The sequence below is a fragment of the Cavia porcellus genome, unplaced genomic scaffold (genome assembly GCF_034190915.1).
Source record: "Cavia porcellus strain 051 isolate PalLab524CR breed Dunkin Hartley unplaced genomic scaffold, mCavPor4.1 scaffold_6, whole genome shotgun sequence".
Lineage (NCBI taxonomy): Eukaryota > Metazoa > Chordata > Mammalia > Rodentia > Caviidae > Cavia > Cavia porcellus.
Window position 1 is genome coordinate 92,486,493 of NW_026947489.1, and position 24,111 is coordinate 92,510,603.

General features: G+C 45.7%; 1 protein-coding gene across 4 annotated transcripts in view; it reads right to left on the bottom strand.

Annotated features, from left to right (window-relative positions):
• The window catches only part of Ikzf3 (IKAROS family zinc finger 3), an 85,405-nt gene that overhangs the window by 9,450 nt on the left and 51,844 nt on the right, over positions 1-24,111 (bottom strand). For 2 of the 4 annotated variants that reach the window (XM_063251492.1, XM_063251490.1), the window contains exons 4-7: positions 14,215-14,475; positions 13,083-13,250; positions 10,829-10,945; positions 1,606-1,722 (exon numbers count right to left, since the gene is read on the bottom strand). In XM_063251492.1, coding sequence (XP_063107562.1) covers positions 1,606-1,722; positions 10,829-10,945; positions 13,083-13,250; positions 14,215-14,475 — 663 coding nt within the window. Of the gene's footprint in view, positions 1-1,605; positions 1,723-1,845; positions 3,539-10,828; positions 10,946-13,082; positions 13,251-14,214; positions 14,476-24,111 lie in introns of those variants that run through there. The other 2 variants (XM_063251493.1, XM_013149614.2) reach the window with 2 other exon arrangements.

A 24,111-nucleotide genomic window follows, 5' to 3' on the forward strand; every position in this document is an offset into this window, starting at 1 on the left:
TGCATGGGCGGTCACCGAGGTGACGAACAGCCATATGCACCCATGCAGGCAAAGCCTTTGGACATATTTTCACCCGTGAAAGCACCACAGTGACTTACGACAGTGACTACAGGTTTAGAGCAGCTCTGAGAACCGGGTCTGCACTCTCAAGTTTTAGTCGTTGCAGATGGAAGTGCCTTGGCCCAACCGGGCTGGAGTTAAACCCTTCAGACACTTCCCTCGCCTGTCTTCCCAACGCTCCCAGACCGGCTCCAGCCATTTCTAGAATCAGAACTTCCCCCAAAGTACAGTACTCTGATGGCGTAAAGCAATAGTGCAGGCTTCCTTTCATATCCAGTCGGAGCCTTTCACATAAGTAAAAGGCACACAGGCAGCATCTTAAGATGATGCCTCTGATCGCTATCGGGAGCCTGTGCTCATCCTCCATGAGGAAGTCACCTCACGCCCCTGGCACTGCCCAGCTAGGAGGGTAAGGGTGGGGACGCTCCCTAAGCCGGAATGCCCTAGCTGCAGTGCAACACCCTTCATTCTTAGAGTGGTCAGAAGGACACAAAGCCTTCATCTAGCAAAAAGAAATGAATAAAATAAGTAAAACCAAATTAGGCAGTTTTGGACTCTAAAGGTTCTTTCAGTATTCCCTACAATGCACACAGAATGCACTTGTAAAAAATATGATTAGACCAGAACCAGATTTAGCCAGATCTAAAAACCAGGCAGGAATGTCTGCACAAAAGCTACTGGAAAGAATAAACAGAAAATAAAACTGAAGTAAGAAATCAGTAGCAGCAAGCAGCTTTGGAAAATGGTATTGACAGCTTTCTAAAATATTGAGAAGACCTATTTTTATGTGATAACTATTTTTGTTCAATATCATCAACTTTTAATTTGTAACAAAACAGATACATTCAGCTCAGCTCTCTAGTTCCCAACTACAAATCTATTTTAAATGTCATGGTCACGTGCATGTAAACATCTGGGAGAATTCAGCAAAACATCCTCACCATTTGGGAGTCCTAACACTCTAATGAACATAATGACTTCTTAGTCATCTCATTCTGCTGTAGTCTTTGACAATGTGAAAATCAATGGCATAAAAATTAACTTCAAGAAGACAAATGATTCAATCCAACCACGTTATTTAAATCTGTGCACCCCAGCTACTTGCCCTTAAAAGCAAGTCTCAAATTCAAGAAGGTACTGCAACGCGTTTTAGAGCAGCAAAAAGTTCAAGCAAGGTAATACAACCAATTTGTAACATATAATTACAAAAGATGGCAAAAGTGCTATCTTGGACATCTTACTGACATGAGTTGCGTAAACACGTGTCATTCAGAGCCAAGGAGAAGGAACAGCATTCTGAATACCGCCTCCATTTAGGAAACTGGGTACCAAATGCTCCCGTCTTCAGTTGAGAAGTCTTCAGTTAATACTGTTTACTGTTTGCTAGTACTCTCAAATGAACCACAAAGACTAAAAGCGCATGATGGAAACTGACTGCTTTGCTTTAGCAGAGGTTAGGCAAGGCAGGGCCTGCAGCAAGCATCTCTACGTTATCTCATTCAAACTATCTGCCGGCGGCAGCAGGGGAAAGGTCTGTGCTCTTACCAATGAATTTCTGAGGCATTGAGCTCTTTCGTTTTGCCACATTGCTTGCTAATCTGTCCAGAACGAGGGCTCTTTCACTTCCCATCTCTGCTTTGATGTGCCTTGCCTCCGCACTTGCTGGTTTGGAAAAACAGAAAAAGAAGAGAGAGAGAGAAAAAAAAAAAAAAAAAACCATATTGGTAAAGGGGGAGCAAAGGAAATCAGCCAGAAGGAGAGGGCTCCGAGGTCTGCCATTGTTACCTGTTATTCCTGCTCAGATTCCAGCCTGGGATACCTGCTGAGGTCAGTGAGGGACACCAGAGCACATTCAAATCTTGCAGGCTTATGACAGATGGGAAAGCCCAGCCCAGCCCCAGCCAGTGCCTTCATTAGCAAGAGGAAGTATTGAAGAAACAGGCTGGACGTGGTTGGTTGCAAAGAGATAAATAGATGGAGATCTTGTAACCCCCATCAGCCTTCTTTCTGATTCTGAGTAACTGCATGTAACACCTGCACGCTAACATAATTCTTAACAACTTTGAAAAAAAGAGCATGGTGCCCAGATTACTGCTGTGTTTATGTTAATAGCACTTTTGAAAATAGACACCCAGATAGCAAGACATCTACTCAGTGATTTGTGTATTGAAATTCCGAGCATCTTTTTTTCTTTCTGTTTTTAGCATGCTCCTCTCAGTTCCTATCTTTCACGTTCTGTGTCACTGGGCTCTGCGTTGTCTGTTTCATTTGCTCTTCACATTTGAAAACCATCTCAGTTAAAATTCCCCCAAGCCACATTGATGTCGTGAAGTTGAAGAAAAACTGGTAGAATGCATTTCTAATGAAAAATGTGAATCAGAACCGCCCGCCAAGATGGGCTGGGATGTTCCAGAGACACAGGCCGCACTGCTGGCCTGCTGCACAGCAGAATCGCTCGAGGAGTGCGCAGGGGAGCCACGCCGGGCCTTGCGTGGGTGCAGCCAGGCTCTCTGCAGGAAAGGCCTGGGCGTCAGTGTTTTTAGGGTCTCCCAGGTGATTAAAAACGAAGCCAGGTTTGCAAACTGCAGAAGAGCATGTGGGGAGTGGCACTATCAATTCATGAAGAGAGTCAGCTGGAATAAATATGCTTCACCTTGGTACACGGCCGGTGGGACCTGGAAGACCTCATGTCTGGAGCTCACAGAGACACAGGCTGCTGGAAACACAGCGCTCAAAACCTGAGCATGTGACACAGCCTAAGCCTAGAACCCACAAACAGTTTTACCAAAAGGCCAGATGGAAAATGTTTCAAAACTGGTGGGACATGAAAGAGTTGCTGGCCCAGACCGGACACTTTAACCAGGAAAAGCCGAAGCCAAGTTAGGGGGCTCCTGCCTCCCCCGTCCCTATAGATTTGCCTGTAACCCTATACCCCCATCCCTGGGAACCTGTTTCTGGCGCCAGGCGTGTGCCAATGAAATACCTGTGCATCCCTAATGCCCCTTGGGGTCCGCCCCAGACAGAGGTTACTTATGGGCCTCACTCCACGTGTTAGAGAAGAAGAAGAAAGGGAGAGTGTGTTCCAGAGAGAGACCACCGGCCCTGGGTGCAGTAGAGATGCTGCACCCCGGGGCCAGGGGGAGTCTCTCCCTGCATTCCCAAAATAAAGGTTACTTATATTTTATATTTCTTATCTTTGCAGCCACCACCACCCACTACTTTCACGGCCGTCCACTCCACTCCTTCCACGGACCTCTTTCCCCTCTTCCCCTCTTCTTCCTCCCTCTTCTCTCAGACCTAACAGGACACATATTCCTTGTCCTGTATTGTGTGTTTTCTGCCCCATATCCCTTTAAAAGTATAAAAGTCCCTGTACACACACAGGCTGGGGCTGTGCTTGGCCAGAAGGCTATGATCCTGCCCCTGCCCCCTGCAAATGTCCTGTGGTACTATGGACAGGCTTCTGGGGTTATGGAAGGCAAATCTGAAAAGAGGTATCCACGTACTTCTAGTGTCTTTAAGAAAAGCACCTTGACAGTAGGGGACCAAGTGGTGACTGCAGAAGGCATGTTTTCCCCGAATGTTTGCCTTGTTTTGGGAACCATTGGGCTCACCGTGACCCACAGAGCAGGGTGTGTTGGCTGTGTGAAGGAACAACACCACAAAGCCCGCGCTCTGCCTGGCAGGAGGCAGAAAACTGGCCACTTTCGCAGTGAACCAGTCACAGAGAAGAGCTCCAGGGTAAGACAGCTAGGCAAAGACAGGACAAGAACCAAAGCCAAATTAGAAAAGGACAATCCAAAGTATTAATTTTTAAAATTTTTTATCAGCAAAAACACCAAAGAAACAAAAAACCCACCTCTCTGCCAGTCATTACCCAATACATTCTAAAGCTCCTCACGTTCTATTTTTATTGTGTGTCCTGGGGATTGAACCCAGAGCTGCTCCTCCCCTAAGCTGTCTCCAGCCTTTCTTAAAGACTTTGAGATGGAGTGTCACTAAGTGGCCCCATTAAGCCCTGCAGTGGTACTGGGGATTAAAACCATTAAACCCAAGCTGGCATTAAACTTCATTCCTCCTGCCTCAGCCTTCCTGGTAGCTCAGACTCACAGGCATGTGCCACAGAACCTGTTGTGTTTTTTTTTAATTCAAGACTAAAAGGAAATCTGGCTCCAAAAATGAATAAAAGAAGGAGATGGTGACATGTCAGTGTTTACTAGACCTTGCTTCTTGTCAAAGATAATCAGCACTGCTGTTCTAAGCTTGTTGACTATTTCTGTAGATGGAAAACAGGAAGGGCCAGCACAATGGGCCCCAGCAACGCTTGGACTAGTGGTAAAGTCCTTGGGCTCGGGGTCCTGGTGACAGGACACTGCTGCTGAGTGGAGTGGGACAAAATCTGTCCAGCCCCTGGATAGCTTTCAATGACCAGACAGGAAACTATTATATATATTATTTCCTTTCACACAAACCACCACCAGATGTGGCACTACCCCAAGCCCTGAGAGCAGAGAGATGAAAGTCAAAGGTTGGAATCTGAAGTTAGTCCCTGAGGCTGTGAAGGTGGTTTTCTTTCTTAGAAGCAGGGCACAGGCAGTTAGGTTTGTGCTTTGGCAAGGAACACTCCCTTTGACGTGAGCAGTTTTGAAAGGCTGAGGTCCACGTGCAGCTGCCCTCCCTCCTGTACGCACTATTGGAAATGAGAACAGCAAGCAGCACTTGGGAAGTGTCACCCCCACATCACCTCGGTTCTCGGTAAGTCTCCTGCAGACAGCCCACCCTGGGGCCAAATGACTGTCTAGGACTCACTCAAGCACTGCGTCGCCAGCCTGGTCTCCCTGCTCGTCTCTCAGCTGTCACTGCCTACATTTTACCAAAGTTACCCTCAGTGACAACAAGCAGCTTTCTGAGGACACGTAATCAACATCCTCTCCATTCGGGAGGATGCTCAGCGTGGACACATTGACCTAAATAACTATAATTAGGGCATGTCACTAAATGGCACCCTCCCGAGATAACATCACCCTCATTCCTGTCACCCGCCGAGCTGGTCTTGACAGTCATTTCCAGACACCTCTGACTGTACCTCAGTGACCAAGTGCGTGACATTTAAGAGAACAAAGTTCCAAGTGCTCATGGGTGGACAGATCACCCAAGCATGGCAGACCCTGCCATCTCCATAGCTCTGCTGAGGTTGGAGGAAATTTTCGGACTTGAATCAAGGGGCCCCTGTTCGCCTGTGTCTCCTGCCTGGCCAGCTTACCCAGGATGGTGGCTCCACTCCCAGCCCTCACTGTTCCTGGTCATCTGCTTGTGGCTCTGCTGGCCAGCATGCAGCTCTCTCCATAGGCGAGTTAGGCAAAAGTCTGATTTATGGTCAGATATGGTACACTCTTCGCCTCACAACTGGCAGACAACTGATAGGTGAAATCACTAAATACTTTTTTTTTTTGGTGGTGGTGGTGGTGGTGGTCCAGGGGCTTAAACCCAGAGCTTCACAATGGGCCATATCTGCAGCCTGATTTTTACTTTTTATTTTGACATAAGGGCCCACTCAGTTGCCTGGCTTGTGACTAAACTTGCAACCTTTCTGCCTCAGCGTCTCAGAGTGCTAGATTTCCAGGCCTGTCATGGGCCCTGTTTAATACAAGAAGCAGTTGTCAGCTGAAGAGTCCCTTTTGGATTAGGAAGTTTAGGTAACACATTGAAAGAACGAAACAGGAGGACTCCGGGCTCCAACTACAGAACCCAGCTGTCTGTGTATGCAGAGTGCAGACTTAGGTCGTCACATCACATCTCTGAGACTTGTGCAGAGGGAAATAAGTTTGGCAAGACAGTAAGAGAAAAGATAATGGGCTCAAATGGTGAAACAGGAAATCCGTTCCTGGGTGTTGGGTAGTGGCTCAGTGTTGCAAGGGGTGGGTGTGGGGAGTGTGGGATTTTAGTAAGGAGTCAGTCATTCGCACGTTCAGTCCTCACCTGAGCACGACTGCGATTCTGTCCCCTGGTGTCACCTGTGTGTATCGCAGATGTGCCATTCTCATTGGCAAAGTGATTTTAAAGACATTTTGAAACATACACAATGACATACAACTGAAAAATAACAATCGTAGAATTTTTCTCTGCATAAACCTTAATAGCTGTTAGTTAACTGTTTCCACAAGGCAATTTCTCTCTCAAAATTATTTTATGTTTACTAGTATTGTGTGTCTGCTTTTGTTCAAAATCCTTTATTAGGTCCGGAGTGTGAAATTGAGCTTAAATAAAGGGCACTGCTGAAAATAAATAAGTAAAAAAGACCCTGCTTCCTGAGTCTTCTGTGGTGTGGTCAGCAGTAGCTGACAGTGAGTGGAAGGAAGGGTGTTAGGGTGCAATTCGAATTGTCTAGCAAGAGATTGCTATCAAGGACTGAGGCAGGTTCTAACACAACACTTACATAAAACTCTTGCCTTTTTGAGCAAGTAAAATGAATATTATGCAAGAAATACTGGATGGGAAAAGAAACCTGAAGCTTTAAACACTTTTTCTTTCATCTGCTATGTTGCTGAAAAATCTAACTTCATCCTTGAAACCCTCATAGTTGCATAAGGTCAATTGGAAGAATGAGAATGAAAAGTTGTGACCCCGAGACTCATAATTACAAAGAGATATTACTCTAAAATCTTATGATGTCAGAACTCACTATTACATAAAAGTATGCTCAGCTCCAAGTGTTTGGAATTTGTGTGAAATGAGGCTGAACGCATCTCGGTGCCAGCAATGAGTCCCTTTTGGGAGTACGGATCAAGCTAATGATGAAATGAAGTCCACGGTTTCTTTTTTCTCCTGCTCATCTATACGCCATTAAGACAGAAAGCTGCGATGTTCTGATGATGTCACCCAGAACCTCTGGCATGGAGACTCGGGCTGAGGCAGTGGTGACTCCCATGTCTATTAGACCTCTGCATGGCAGTCACAGATCTGCATCTTGCTGGCTTGTGAGTTCTTTGAGGTAGGAGCTCAGCTTCTACTCCTCTGCCCAACTGCAGTGTTGCACAGCACTGCTGTCTGAACGGACGAGATGACTGGCAGGGCTGGAAGTTCCTGTGCCCAACGCCAGCACGACCTTTGGGTGCTGGGCTGCACCCCAGTGCCTTCTTGTTTGTCTGCTTCCCAGAGCAGCAGCCCCGCCCTGGCTTGGCTTCCACCCTGCACTATGCATCATTCTAAGGGAGCACTGCAGGCCAGGGCATTGAGCCCGTGGCAGCAACCCACCAGCCCTTTAGAAGCGGGGAGGAGGGTGCAAGGTGCGCTGGGCTACTCAGGCTTAGGATGGATCGCAGGTCCCCGTGGACTCCCATGTTAAGAAGGGAACAGAAATGAAAACCATGTAGGGAGCAGTGACAAGAACTAAAGGTTTGGCTTATTGTAAACATCCTTCACATTCTGGATCCCTGGAAAAATCACAGAAGCCACTGAGCAAACGAGAGGAGCACATCACTGCCATGCAGTACTTAGACTGGACGAAGCTGTGACTTTACACAGTTGTAACCTGAAAACCACCATTACAACATATTTGTTTAAAAAAATCCAAACTTGCTGACTTGGTTAACTATTTTTTTTGCTGAGACTTAAAGTATGTTGCATGCATCTATCAAACCACCCTATGAAATGCAAATTAATTCAACCTCTGTATTTCAGCATTTCCTGAATTATCTAATACCACTGAAGAGAGCTAAAATATTTCTCTTGATACTTTTACCAATTTCGAACTCCTGAAAGAGTTGTGAGGGTGGAAAGTAAGGTACACTGTGTATAAAGCACAGTTTACTGATATCCCTCCTACTTCCAGGAGAATCAAGGCACACATATATGGATTTTTATATGGCTATGAGTATGTATTACCTCATTTCTTTTGCTAAACAGATCATCTGTAACCTTTAAAGGCATAGCTAGGGCCAGGGATATAACTCAGTGGCACAGTGCTTGCCTGGCAAGCACAAAGTCCAAAGTTTAATTTCCAGTACCAAAAAGAAAACACCTCCTCTCCAAAAAACCCCCCACATAACTGAGGCCAAAAAAGTGGGAAAAATTACAAATGTTCATTAATAAATGAAAGGATAAACAGAATGTATAGTGAATCCATAAATTTGTACAATGGAATATTTCTTGGTCATTAAAAGAAATAAAATACTAACACATTCTTCAGCATGAATATACCGCAAAAACATAACGCTGAGTGAAAGAAGCCAGACACCAAAGGCCACATACTGTCTGATTCTCATTGTGCAAAATGTCCTGAATAGGAAAACCCACATAGACAGAAAGTAGATTCATGGTGGCCAGGGCTGGATGCTGGAAGAATGGGAAGTAACTGCCCTGAGTGTGAGGTTCCCCTCAGGAGAGATATATGCTCTGGGACAGGCAGTGGTGGTGCTGTGTGACTTTGTAGATATACTAAAGACTGCTGCATTGTATGGTTATTTACTTATTCACTTACTTTTTAATCACTGGTGTTGAACACAAGGTCTTCACCCTGAGCTCCATCCCCAGCCCTTTTGTGTATTTTTATTTTGAGAACGTGTCTCACTGAGTCACCTGGGATGGGCTTAGACTTGTGATCCTCCTGCCTCAGCCTCCCAGAGTATTGGGATTGTAGTTCTATGCTATCACATGCTGCAAATTATTAAAAAAGTGACTTTATGCTAGGTGAACTGTATCTCAAAATTTAAAGTATGGCCAATTACCAAAGCCACTAATGCTATAGTGTTTGTTAAAACTATTCATCGAACTTTGACAAGTCTCTATTTCTTCACTCTAAAAGGAGGAAGCAGGATTGGGTGCTTTTTCATCCTTCAACTTTAAATACTGTTGGTTCTAATTGGATTTCCCTAACAGGGCAGGTTTTCACATTAAGTGCTTTGCCAATTATCTGAAAGACAGCACTGCAAGTAAAGATACCTATAATCCATCCTTGGGCAAATCTTCTACACTAAGCATGTCACTCTGATGTCAAAACCCAAGTCTGAGGTTTTTTAAAGTTTTTTTGAAGGGGGTCAGTGTTACTCTCTAGCAATAATGAGGAAATCCAATTCCTTGATGAAAACCAAGTATGTCGTCAGGATGACAAGCAGAAGCAGCACAAACCAACAGAATTCAGTTGGCCAGCTCCTAGCATGGTAAAATGATGGTCTTTATCTAAAACAAAAGTTTCCTCTCACCCAGAGAGGGGGCAGTTAGAACAGTCATGATTTCCACTAGATTTACATTCCTTCTGTCGTATTTTTGTTTTTGGCTTTAGGCTGCTCAAACTATTCAGCTGCAGCCGCTGCGGTAAAGCACCAGGTCCCCCGAGAGCTCGTGCCCATTCCCAACAGGCAAATGGCTGCGTAACCAAATGGAAACCATTTGCTCCTCCTGCAGAACCAGGCTGCTGGTCAGCTGGATGGGACCGGCATCACTGCAGAGATGAGCCACAAAAACGCACAGGCTGTCTCGAGTGAAGGACAAGATGAAAAGAAAACTGCCACTGCTCTATGGAGAGATGCCTAGCACTCAGCCAATGGCCCATAAGCTCTAATTACAATCACTGAAAATAAGAACTCCCCACAGCCTAACAGAGACCTCGCAGTGACTCGAACAGAGCCAGGGATAAGGGTAGGATTCCAAGGCTGAGCCCAGCCTGAGCAACTTAGTGAGTGAGTCCCTGTCAAAACAGGCTTGGGGCTGGAGCTCGGTGTGAAAGTTCAGGATTCAATCCCTAGTACAAAAAAGGCGGGGGGGGGATAAGGACAGGACTGACTTTCAGGCCCTGCACAAATGAGGAAGAGTATATGCTCTTTCATCTGATCCTACAATCTCACCAGCAAACAAAATCCTCTAGTGTTTTTTTTTTGTTTGTTTGTTTGTTTGTTTGTACTGGGGATCAAACTCACACTTGCCAGGCAGGTGCTTGTGCCACTGAGCTAAATCCCCAGCCCCAAATCCTCTAGTTTTAACCAACCATTCCCTAGTCATTTCCCAACCAGCTGCTCTACCTGAACATTCACTGTGTTAGTTAGCAGGAACCCCACTGTGAAGAAGTCCTGCTGGCTCTCCTGTTAATGTCCATCTGTCTGTCTATGTATCTATGGTCTACAATCCATCATCTGCCTGTCATTCATCTATCCTCTGTTGACTGCATAAAATCAGAACTCTTTTCATTATCTTGGTGACAAGACACTTTTCTCTTGCTTGCATCTTGTGGTCTCCTAACTGGATGCCCCAATTGCTAACTTTCCTGTAAGGCCATCTTTTCTGAACAGCAAGCAGAGTGCTTCAAGTGAGAAGTCTGATGATGTCACCTCACTGTGTTCAAAGCCCAAAGTTTTTCCAGAGTAAAAGCCAAGTCTCAAGAGTTAGTAAAGGGCAAGAACTGGCTTCCCCTTTTGTCTCTGGCCTCATGTCCCATTACTTACTGTGCCCTGGACTTTCCAGGGCTTTCAAATTTGAGCCCCAGGGCCTTTGTGCTTGCTGTCCTGGCAATACCCACCTGGCTCATTCCTCATTCATCCTTGGGTCGTCACTGAAGCAGCCCCTGACTCATCCTCACCCCCCGTAACCACCTCATTTTTCTTCATAGGCACTGATACCTTCCAACCTTCTAATTATTTATTTCGTTTATAGTCTGTCCCCATCAAAACACAACCTCCATGGGGGTGAGGTGTTCGTCATTTCGACCATGGTCATGTCTCATCGCCTGCCCACGGACACTCACTGGAGGTTGGCAGGACAGATGCTGGGAACTCACCCGTGTCCCCCAGGTCGGGGCTCTGGAGAAACGTGCGGCAGCGCTCCTTGTGCTCCTCCAAGGAGCTCCTCTGCTTGTAGCTCCTCCCGCAGAACTCGCATTTGTAGGGCTTCTCCACTGAAAGAGGGGGCACTGCATTTAAGAAGCTGAGACACGGCCACCGGCGGCAGCTGCTGGTTACTGTATCCCAGTGTCCTCTGGAAGGATTACCTCCAGGGACAACTGGAAGGATTCGGATCTGGTGACCCACATTTAGCCTAGCGTTTAGCTCTACGGTAAATCTTGTTTTCCTGAGAAAGGGTCTCGCTATGCAGTTCAGGCTGGCCTTGAACTCACTATGTAGCCCAGGCTCGCCTCCATCTCACACATCTATCCTCCTGCCTCAGCCTCCTACATGCTGGCATTATAGGTGTGCACCATCACACCAGCTCCGGGCTGAACCTTGATGCTTCTTGTTTAACAGTTAAGAGGTCCCTTTTATTCTTTAAGGGGTTTGGGGTGGTGCAGGAATGAAATGGGAAGGAATTCCTTACCATGTGCTGTCTGCCTGGCCATCCTGCTAGGGATGCAGCACAACTGGATGTTTGGATGAATTTATCTCATCCTGGTCAGGTAGTTACAACAAATTCTAGGCTAAAGCAATCAAGACTGAGCTAATTAAGGATATTTTTGAACAACAGAATTAATAAAGAATAAGTTGCAAAAATGACTTCATTCCAGATGAAGCATAAGTCTCCACAAAAGTTCACCCATATGATTCAGGTAATGCTAGTCCTCCAACTGTCTCAAAGACTTTATTCCTTGAAATATGTAAGTGAGATTTCGATGCTTTATGCAAGACTGGCTTGTCTGACTGGTTGGTGAAATATGCCTTAAGAGTTAGAGTTTTAGGGACTGAGATTTTTCTTTTCTTTTTTCTTTTTGCAGTGGTGGGATCAACCCAGGCCCTGCACATGCAAGGCAAGTGTGCTAGCCCTGAGCCTCTGTAACCCTCAGCCCCCAAATGTCTATTTTCTAAGCCCTCCTGCTCTGTCTAAAATAGAGGCCTTGGGGGCTGGGGATTTAGTTCAGCGGCATAAGTGCCTGCCTTGCAAGCAGGCAGTAGTGAGTTCAATCCCTGGTACCGATAAAAATGAAAAAGACTCCCCCCCAAAAAATAAAATAAAATAAAAAAGTGAACAATTTAAAAAAAATTAAAAAATAATATAGAGGCCTTGGCATTAAAGTACTAAAAGATCCTTCCAAAACTCCAGATTAAACAAAATGTGGATTTCTAGGGCTAAAAATGTCAAAGTTCTACACAAATTGGGGTCCTCTAGAATCTGTCTTAAAAATCCCTAATATTTGTTTCTTACTTGGAAAACATAACACAAGATAACTGCCCCAATTTGCTTTGTTTTGAGCAAACTCATCCTTAATTATTACTTTGAAAAATGAGATATAAAAGAAAAAACAAAACAAAACACACATCTTCGCCATGTACACTCTCCCATGCTGGCTCGTTTGGGGTGACTTGTTTAATCCTAGTCTCAGAATCATGACCAGTTTCAAGACCAGGGCTGGGTTTTAGTCAAAGTGGGAGACTGACATAAAAACACTTTTTTTCAATTAAAGTTTTGTCAGATAACATCAAGAACATGAGGTCCCAAACCTGAAAATAAACCCAGTCTTATTTTTCTAAGAAGGAAATTCTAAACGTTGAAAAATATTGCACTGTCTTGCTTGGTCAAAATAAGGGGTGGAAAGCCTTGGTAAGGTGCATGGTTCTTGGTGAATTCTCATGGCTGTGCAGCTACCAGAGGTTTAAAGTAAGCAGGCTAATAAGTAAGAGGAAAGCTGAGTTCAAGAAGTTTAGCCCCGAATGGCCAAAAGGGACCCCACACGATGATTTATGCCAGTGGGTAGTTTTTCATGGCTTATGAAACTGCATCACTTACTTGCCTGGCATTGTGCACGTGTTAGGACAACAATCTTTCTGTGGAGTTCATGTAACAAACGTATCAATGGGTATAATCTTCTTGCAGAAACTACAAAGGCATGTTTTGGCAGGGGGGCTGCTGTCCTTCAGGGGCATGTGGATGTGAGGAAACGTCTCCACCGAGGCAGACAGAGACTAATTAATGCCTTAATGGAAGCGCAATTAGCTCTAGAGGACTCTGCTGCTACCACCCTTGAGAGCTGAGTGACAGATCTGTGCCTCTGTGCTTAACTCTGCAGTTTCCGGTCACCAGCCATGGCTGCTCCCCTCACTTACCAGAATGTGTCCTCAGGTGCCCTGTTAGCGCGTCTCTCCTTTGGCACGCGTAGCTGCAGAGGTGACACTTGAAAGGTTTTTCCCCTGTGTGCAGTTTAATGTGGCGGAGGAGATTACCTTTCTGAGTAAAAGATGCCCCGCACTGATTACACTGGAATGGGCGTTCACCTTGAGAGAGGGCAAGAAAGGAGATTTCTGGTCACTGGGAGAATGGAGAAGCACATGCACAGATTACACGCCTACGGCAAAACTTGTCTTTGGACCACTCTGCCCATGCTGGGATCACCTGGCAGCTGGCATTTCCAGGCAAGTGTGGCGAGACTCCTGCGGAATCTTCATTCCCAGAGACAAAATGCTCCTGCCCAGCAAGGCTATTCTAGGTATTGTTTCAGTTTGAATCAGACCAAAGAAATGCAAGTATCTCTAGGATAGCTTTTTATTTTTGAGACAGGGTCCCACTGCATGGTTTAGACCAGCCTTGAACTCACCATGTAGCCCAGGCTGGCCCTATGAGTGTAGGATTAGAGGTATGCACCACCACACCTGGCTTTAAGACAGTTTTCTAGGCCAGAGTTTTCATACTGCTTAACATTCTTCTTAAATATAATCTCCGTTGAAAGGACTCACAGACTCAAGTCCCAATAAGGTGTTGGGGGCCTCAAACGCCTTCTTGTACAGTCTTCAAGTTGGCTGCCAGATGCGATCTCCTGGCTCTGGGGGACTGTGGTGCATAGGCTTTCTTACAGACTGCCTGGTCACTGTCCGGGGATCCTGTCCTTAAAACTGGAGATAAACACTGTCACCTTTCATCTGCCAAATCTGAACCCAATTCAGTAAGGAGAGCTTTCTACTAAAAGTGTTACACAAAATGGCACAGAGCTATGGAGGAAGTAAATTGCACAATACAACTCCTGATTCTTAGCTGAAGACAGACCACTACGCTCACCTAGAACACTGTGCTTTCTCTAGCCTTTCCTCATTGACAGCATGGGCAGATGGCAAGGCAGCCGGGGAAACATGCCAGAATTACAGCAAAGGCCAAAGCAGTAACCCAGAGCCCGGCTCTGCCAGCTCCCTCAGTGCTCTCTGGCTGCAGACAGCTCTTCAGGAGGGTGAAAAAGAGACTATTTACCAGTGTGGCTCCGCTTATGCACCATTAAGACATTGAAGCTAATGCAGGACAAGCCACACACGTCGCAGTTCATCTTGCCGCCGGCGGGCCTGCCGCTGTCATAGGCGGCAGCATGCCTCTCCAGTTTAATGCTGTCATATTCGGTATATTCTCTGGCATAGCTATACGGGATTTCAGGCTCCTCCATATTTCCCAGGGGCTCTGGCTTTAAAACGTTTTCCTCTCTTTCACTGTATTCATCCTTCACTTTCACAGAATCATCTGCAAGAAAGAAAATGCAAGAAATGAACAATGACTGTATTTGAAGCTATGAAAACATTTCAAAAGGCAGAGACACACAAGTGACAAATACCAAATTAAGCTAACGTGACATTATACCCCTACAAGACAAGAAAACACCAGTAGGATGATCACTCATTATTTGAATTCAGGACCTCAGTCAGAGAAGAAACACACAGAGCCACAAACACAGAAACAGATGACGGAGCTTTAGGTGATCCATAACACCAGAGACAATAGGTTTTACTTGTGGCTGCTCAACAGGACCATGAACAAACATTCATTCGCTCCTCTCCAGTAGTGGGGAGGCGGAAACTCTCAGATCTGGCACGTTTTTGCTGAGTGCAGTCAACAACAGGCAAGGTGATAAGCTCTTAGGAGTCGAGGAAGAAACACCATTTTCATCTTTCAGGTACATCTGATTTAAGCACGAAGACTGACGGCTGAGCTGTTAAAACAGTTTTGTTTTTCTTATGATTTTAAGCCAGACTTTGCCTCTTCCCTTTCCATATGTGTGAACTACTAAAACATGCTGTATCTCCCCATCTCTTTTGGAACTCATAAAGACACAAAGCTGAATGGAAAGGAAGCTGTCAGTACTAGTAAAATGGTGCTGAGAGAGGTAAGAGGAGAAGAGACTGTTAAGTATACCCGAGAAGTCGCTTCTGTCGGCGCTAGGTGAACAGGGTTCCACCTAAGCCAAGGGAAAAGCACCTCCACCCAAGCTAGATACCACGTGAGACCCTGGGTCGTGGCACTAGCTGGGGGAACAGGACCTGCCCAAGTAACTGGGTCCCCTCTTACAAAGGACTACTACTCCCTCAAGATGAAGAAAACAAGAAATGGAGAAGATACCTTCCTATACTTACATTAACAAAACTATTTGCCTGATGAAATCATAAGCATTATAAGGAGTTTTAAAAATATAAACTCTTCGTCTTTCAAACTGGTCCTTAGAAACTGAATATGGTCCTTCCCTGGAGGAATCTCAAATCACCGGAATTACGGCTAAGGGGAGGCTCCTGCTTCCCAGATGAGGTGATGCAGAAGCAGAGATAAGTTCCAGGGCTTTGTCCAAGCGTAATGTGGCAGGTTCCTAGCAGAGGTGCAATTGCAATGCTGAACTTAATCCCTAACCACCGATAACTTGGATCTGACCTCACACATTAGATATATAAAAGGTCTAAGTGGCTTCTTGCTAATGCCATTCCACACCCTCCCTCCCCTGGGGGTAGATGTGAAAACCCAAAACACCCTGAAGAAAAAAAAGATATTTTTAAAGACCGGCATCCCTTCCAAAACACATCAGTAATGTTGCCCCCGGCCGCACAGGAGGAAGTTCAGCTGCAGCTGTGCCTGAGTTGCCACCTTCCACCCAAGTTTCAATTTTCACTTCTACCAGTTCCCTTTCATCTGCATCAACTGTGTTTGCTTAATAGAGCAAGACAGGCCCTAGCCACTGCTGGCGAGCCAGGGCTGGGACACCGGTCCACTGCTCGCCACAGTTCACGCTTCACAGCCTCTCCCTCTTTGCAGGCGGGACAAGGACGGAGGCTGCAGGATAAGCCCAGCAATATGTGCAGCTGGGTTCTAGATGAACTGGCAGCCGTGTCCTACTTGGAGCAAGGTACATTCCTTCATCCTCTGCAAAGCTCTTGCCTGCTGTCTCATGAATTTTGTCTCTTGTAGTTGTGTTGGTGCTTTTTTAAAAAACTTTTAAGAGAAGGATGCACCTGAGGCTGTCGACTCCCCGCTTCCTCCGGCTCTCCAGCTGTGGGTGATATCCCACCGAAGGTTGAGTGCTCTTCAGTTTGCATGTAGGCGTTTAAAAGAACCTCAACGGAAAACTTCAGCTACTGAAAACCAAAAACAGCAGACTGAGAGGGCCGGCACAAAAAGATCCTTTTCATTTGGGTTTGAAAATGTGACTGTGACCACAGGCAGGCGAGGTGGTCAGTGAACATTAAAATGCAGTGAGATGAATGAGTGGGGATCTTTCTGAAAACAGAGAACAGAAGAGAGCTAGGACTTTGTCTTTTGTTAGCCTGACCTGGAACCTCAGGGTTGCTCAAAGTCAGACTTAGACTTTAGTCCCTTAGGACTCAGCTCTATAGCCAGGAAGAGCTGAAACCAGGGCCATCAGGAAAGCATAAGAGCCACACAGATGGAGAGCTGGGGACACCCTGGGACTACAGGGCCAAAACAATTTCTGGTTCAGTTGCTCATTTACCTGGTTAGATCTTGAAGGCCTTTGCATGGTGACTGGGGTCAGCGATTCAGAGTTTACCATGTGAAGGTGAGCACAGTTGCCCGTTAGAATAAACCAGAATGTAAGGCACAAATAGGATTCCTGGGACATGACCACACTTAGCACATAAACACAGTGTGAAGCGCCCAGGGAGGAGCCCAGACTGCCCTGGCAAGGAGGCCCAGCCCGTGCCTTAGTGGGAACGTATATTATACCCTTAGAAAATACTAGTAGCCGTTTCTAAAACCAAACATCATGTTTGATTCCAAACTTGCTTCTAGGTCGTGACTTGTGTCTGGTTACAAATGGCATCTCCCTTCCTCCAGGCTTTACCTCTTGAAACTGAAATCTCTCTACCTTCACGTCGTCAGTATCTGAAATTTCTTAGCTGTCTGTCCTCAGGCTCTCAGGCGCTGTCTCCTCTTTTCCCTTCCCTTTACAGGTCAGCCCAGCGTCAGGCCTTCCCCAGGCCCATCCTCTCTCCAGATGCCTCGCTACTCACTTACTCCAGAGGTCACTCGCGCTTCCTGCCTCTATGGCCTTAAACTGGACTTGAGTTTCCCTGTAAACCAGCTTTGGCCTCCATGATTCACCAAATCTCTGATTTGGTTCCAAATCTCTCCTGATCTTGGTTCCAAGCCTGTCGTGAGTGCCCGCCCAACTTCTTGGTAAGCGCTGCCTCACAGACCAGCACAGTGTGTTCTTCCAGTCTCTACTTTTTCACCAAAACTGTATTCCTTTCCTCTCTGGTTGCTTTCTTCCACCTCCGTTTCCTCTTCCTATTCCTAAGTACTGTTTTCTTTCCTCTGCATCCTGCCCTTGCTAATCTCATCCACTCTCAAGTTTCAATCGAGTATCTTACATGTCTCTGGGTATAAACTCTCCTATTTCTCAGTCCTCTGCTCGTGACAGCTTTCCAGGTGTCTTCACAGTTACTCAGTCCACAACCTTCCAATCAGCTTTCCATTTTCCCATTTGTGTCCTCGGTCCATCAGCTGCTGGGCTCCCTCTGCAGCTGCTCTCGAGTCAGTTCCTCCGTTCCCCCTCGGACCTTTGCAGTCACCTGTAGCCTCCTCGTTGGCCCTTTCTCCTTCCCAGCTCAATTCCTACATTACCACCAGATCGCAGTTCCTAAAAGCACAACCTGCTCATATCCTTGCCCCTATCAAATTTGTCAATATTCTCTGCTGCCAGCAAGCTCTGAAGCAAAGATATTTAAAAGGTCTTTCGAGATCGGCCTAAGCCTATCCTTAGAAAGGTGAATTGGACTACTCAGATATCTCACCCACTGGAAAAATTTCTAGGTGTCTTGACTATGTTCACATTCCTTCCATGTCTTAAGAGATCTTTCCTCGACACTGACACTGCTAAGGTCCGGCTACTATGCCATCTCCACCCACTGCGCCTTCCCCAGCTCCTCAGGGGGAGAACAGCTGGTTCCTTCTCCCTCTGAGTGGGTTACAAACACACTCGTCTCCCCGGTGGACACGTAAGCTAGCTGTTGGAAGAAGCCACATGGGTTGTCTCTGTGCACGCACACATATTTTTTTTAAAGCTCAACATTCTTTGCAACACTGCTTAATCTGTGTCTACTGAGACCAGAAATTGTTCATATCATGGTGCACCTAAGTCCTAGCTACTTGGGAGGCTGAGGCAGGAAGATTGCTTGAGTGTAAGAGTTGGAGGTCACCTGGGCAATGTAGCAGGATCCTAACTCAAAAAACAGGGCCATAGGTTGTGTGGTTGTGAAAGAGACATTTGGGACTTGCACCACAGATGTAGTGTTCCAGTGAGGGGACTGCAAGTCTGCATTTTAAAACATGCTTTCCAGGTAAACCTTATTCACAGTGGACTCCGGAGCCTGACACGGTGCCCACATGAAGCAGACAGCGATGAATTTCCGATCCACAGGTACACTGTTGCCTCTGCCTCTCAGGTGGCCCACACGGTGCCATCCTCCCATATTCCCTATCCCGCTCCCAGATTAATCATCCAGTGGCCACAGAACCCTGGTTTAGAAACTTTTAGTGATTTCCTCTGGCTCACAGAATAAAGTCCACCCTCCTGGTGAAGCTGTGCAGAGCCTGCCCCACGTCCGATGCTCCCTTTGCTGCTGCCCAAGTCTGGAGCTACCGTTTCCTACAGGCTCACAGGGAGGTCCTCGGAACCAGTACCTCTCAAGAGTTTATCAGAGGCGCAGACGCTCAGGCCTCAACCCAGACCTCCAGAATCAGAATTTGTAGTTTAACAAGGATTCTTGTGTACACGGGAGATCAGGAAGCATGTGAGCAACCAGACTAGCCATGGCTCCCACCTCTGCATACCCACAGTGCCCGTCCCTCACCCCGTCTTCTATCTTGACTCCAGAGGCAGCTTAAAGCCCCTTCCCCCGTGCAGTCTTCCTTGACACTCTCACCTGGGAAAGAGAGTCCTGTGTCTTTGCTCTTACACACCTGTATCACTGTGCTTTCCATTTCACATGAGGCAATTAACTCACATGTCACATGGAAACAGTAACGCTGTCCCACTGGCTCACATCACACAGGCAGAGGTGTGTATCACCTTTCCCCGCTGATTGCCAGTTGTCAGGGACCAGCAGCCCCGACCACTTAATAAAGGCAGAAAATCAATACAATCTGGGAACAAATACTTGAGCCTCAGGGAACTGCCTTGTACTACTCTGAAGTCTTTTTTGTAAAGTGAATTTGCCTTTTGTAATGTGAATAATCCTCTACGTTGGCTTCATAAAGTCTCATCTCCCTGTAATATGCATTGTACAATTTACACTGACACTGCAAAGGTCGTCAAAAATCTTCGCAGGCACCAGCAAAATTTTACTTCTTTAGTCAGGTGGTGGGTCTATGGGTCTTTAAGCAGAATGTGTATATTTGCTGTTTGGTATGTATAGTCTGCTCCATAATAAAAAATATTGAAGGCTTCCTAAGTAAATTTTCTTGAGCCTGTGGAGAAGAGAGCATGGCAAACCACAACTGCTGATAAAGGTAATTGCTATACATTCCCAGAGGGGGAAAGGATGTCTAAATTGGATCTAACCCACAGGAAATTAGGTTAAACTAAATTTGTCCCTAAAGGAGCTGCTCTGGGGTGCAGTGTCCTGTCTTTGTGTCCCCAGCCTTAGGAAGATGATGCAGAACCCCCCCTCCCCAAAGCATTTGGTAGGCTGAGGAGAACAAAGGTTTGGTTGCCGGGCTGACGCGCATGGTTTCACTTCCTGGGGTGATGGTTATCACATGAAAGGCTCGCACTCCAGAGTAGACATTTTTGGTTTCACCTGAGACACTGCAAAACAATGGGGCCTGGAAAGCATCCAACATCTAAATCCTTCAGGGCCAATCTCGGTCTCAGCCAACTGTGCCTCAGTTTGTTTTTACAGGCACATAAAATGCTTGGCTGGAGAGAAGAACCTATCAAAGATGCAAACAGAAGCACGATGTGGGTGCCTGGGTGGCGTGTTGGCACCTCGTATAAAAAGGAGGCTCTGAATTTCCACCCTCAACTAAGGGTGCTGAGAGTCCAGCTCCAGCAGGGACAGAATGTAAAGGAAAAGCCACAAGATGGCCAAGGGTGCTGGGAGAAGGGACAGAATGAGGCTGTGAGACAGGGAAGACATAAAAGGTGATGTTGTTGAAGTGTTTTACAAGGATCGGGGGTCATAACCATGAAATCCTTAGCACATGCAAAAGTCAACTGGATAACAAAGAAGCTTAATCATCTTAATGTGGCATTTTAATGACGCCGCTGATTTGCTATGCCAATTCAGAGATAATGAGGCCTTAATGCTACAGATGTTCAGCCAGGCTAAAGGGGGGGGGGCTTTCCTAGCGTGCCATTTCCTAACTATCTAATTAAACAAATTGTAGAAGCATCTAAATAGTTTACCAGGTTTTGACAGCTGTTAATAGGATTTAGAAGGTTGAAGTGCTAAAGAGCAAAACTTAAGATGTATGTATTGTAGGTGTGGCGTCTACAGAGTCCCAGCACAAACAGGTGAACTAGAGCAGGTTCCCTTGTGACATTAATGTTAGCACGTCTTCCCACTGTGGTCCCTCTGTGTTAGAACAAGAACACTGCAATGATGGTCATTCCCACTTCAAGCCCATACCTTTTGTATAAAAAGCAACGAGAGAAAAAACCTGTGATAGTATGAGAACTACAGAAGACAGAGGACTTTTGGTTATATTAACTGGTAAGTTATAAAGCTCCAACGCAGGCTGGCATTGTGATCACTGATTTACTAGACACATTATGCTTTGTTTTTCCTCCCTTAAAATGTAAAATGATGTGCAGGATGCAGTGGCTTGCTTGTCATCCCAATTACTCGGGAGGCTGAGTCAGGAGGATCACAAGTTTAAGGACAGCCTGAGTAATTTAAGGAGACTCTGTCTCAAAATAAAAAATAAAATGGGCTGAAACATTTATGTTCTAGTGGTAGAATATTTATCTAGCATGTGAAAGGCTCTGGCTTTAATCCCCAGTTCAAAATAAAATAAAATGATGGAAAGCTATTATTTTTTTAAATGCTGGTCTTAAAAGTAGGAAAAATACTGGAAAGGATGCATCAGACTAACAAGAGATATAACAATATCCCAGTACAGAGAAATAAGAGTAGGTTTGGGTAACAGTCAGTTGATTTAAATTCTCATTAAAATATGTTCTCATCAGATTTTTAAATTTTTCTGTAAAGAATTGACAATGGCAATCAGTAAATCCTGTCATTTCCGATGCAAAAGCACTAGCATGGAAACAGAAAAAGTTTCTGTAGCAAAGGACACCCTGTGTCACCAGCGACAGACATCCCTCTCTGCTTACTGTCAGATTATCAAGTAGGTCATTTGCTGGTGTAATGATAACATGATTCCAGTCAGTTTTTTGCACCCTACTAGAACGAGAGGAGTTCTACTTCTGTGACGGGGACGGTCTACGCTGCAGACAGAGACGTTTCACTCGCAGCGCAACTATGTGGCCAACCTCTCTACAGACCACAGGCCCCGCCCAGCCCTTCATCCAGAATGGTTTTAAGAACTGACGGGCATGACGTACCATGCATGGCTCCTCCTAAACCGTGCTGCCCACTCTGAAGATTACCTTTTCCTATTATTTTAATCTATGGATTATGTTATTTTGTACTTCTATTTCTGACAACCATTAGCCATCAAAAAATAATAACGATGGATGGAAATACATTCAAAGATGTGGAGGTTTTAGATGTTACTTGAACATACTAGAAATATACAAAACTATCTGCCCGGTAGAAATTTCATTTATAAATCCAGAAGGAAAAAAAGCCCTTTTCATTCAAAACTCTCCTGCACAGAATATTCACTCTTTTTTAGAAACAGCATTAACTAAAAAGTACAATGCATGTTAAAATACAACTCTTAGTAGAATTGCAAATTATCACAATCAAGCTCAGAACGTTCTGGCTGCTTTAATGCAATCTCAGTGTCCCAGGGAAGGGAAGGAGCAAAGGTCTTCCATGTCTGTGGCACAGGAGTCTGTGGCGTACACAGTATGTTCCAGGTCACATAACAGTCAAGAGGCTTATGTCCATGTATCCCCAGAGACCCTCCAAGCCAGAGGCCCGCTTTTCATAATATTAGGGTCCCAAGAACCCATCAGGGGGTCAGTTACTTGAGGAATGGAAGAGTGAATGACTGGACCCCTTGGGCTGCCTGAACTAATTTACCGATGAAGTCAGGCACAGAGGGAAGTGGGAGTAAATCAATGAGAACGACGTCCCCCAGATTTGTCTCCAACAGTCTGACACTGGAGTGCAGCCTGCAGACATTCTCCTGGTGGGTCTCCTGGTGGGACTCGGGAAGAAGGCCTGAGCCCACGTGGCTGCCAAGTTCTCAGGGACTTTTGGGTCCCGCTTGGCCTGGATTCTGCCATCATTTTGAAATCGATGCCCTGGCCAAGCCCCTGCTTCTCAGTCCTCACCCCTAGCGCTGCTCTGTGTGGAACGTCCACCCCATTTAATTGTTTCCTCTACTTCCTCCTCTTTCTCAGGCCAGGGTTTGTTTCTTGAAAGTTTTTCTTTTTCACTTTATATTCTCTCCTCATCCAACTTTCTGCTTCTGGCACCTGCCAACCATGTCAGACCACGGCACTCTATGTCCTTGCTTGTGTGGCTCAGGCACACACTTTCAGTCATTTCCTGCACGTGGATTTCCTGCTTGTGCTTCACGAGCAACAGGTTGCACCCCAGCTCATTTTTTTTCCTCCTTCTTGCTTTCCAAGTCTGTTCCTTCTACAATGCGGCCATCCCTCCTCTACAAAGTGCGGCTTGGTGTCAGCATCTGGATAGAATTCTGCTTGGACTTTGCATAAATACTGTGCTTGTTACAGAGCTCAGTGACTGTTCCCTGGTGGGGTGGGGAGAAGGAGAGAAGGAGGGAAGGAGGAAGGAAGGGAGAAATAATTACTGTGTTCTTCGCCTCAAGTACAAAATTAGGGTTGGCAGTGCTTTTTAAAAATTGCACAGATTGTGATTCTGCCTACAGCTAGCACATTAGCTCAGAGTTGAGGGAAACGGCAAATTGTATTTCTAACTAAAGGGGCACCCAGAAAGCCCAGAGGGCACAAAGTGTTCGTGAAGGACGAGGAAATGAGTCTAAGGATTAAAAATTAGAAGAGTCTTACTAATGTTAACTTAATTAAAATAAAGGATGTAAAACTCATACAAAATTTACCATCTGTAGCATATTATTTGGACGTTTAGCTCTCTCCGTTTATCCACCTCCCTCTCTGGTTTTCACATAATGAGATGAGGCCGCGGAGAATGATGGAAGAGCCTCGGCCGTGTCTTCTCATTGGTGAACAGGCAGCATTAAAGCAGGGACAGGCCCTGGAGGTGACGCACGACAAATGCTTAGCAGCTGCCCCACCGCATGCTTTTGGGCTGTGAGCAAAGTTGTATCCCGGTTCAACCAGAAAGCACAGAGGGAATAATGTCTGCAGAATGAAATCTGAATGGGGTCCAGCCAACAAGCTGGGGTACACGTCATTTCTTCTGCAAATGGCTATTTCTAATGATCATGAGTGGAGAGACTTCTACCAATTGTGTTCAAGGAATAAAATGCACTGATAAGTACAGGAAACGAAAAGGACAGTATGGAGCTTCGCTCTTCTTTTACCCCCAGTGAAACAGATTTAAATGCCTTGCACCAACGAGCTGGGCACCCTTAGCGAGTCACCTGACTTCTGTGAATTTTCTCATTTGTTCAGAGATAATATCTACACCTCGCAGAGTTACCATAATGTCATTAAGCAAAATAATGCATATAAAGTTCTAGCATAACAGCTGACACATCCTATTCATAAATGAAAATGTTTCATAAGTTAGTAAG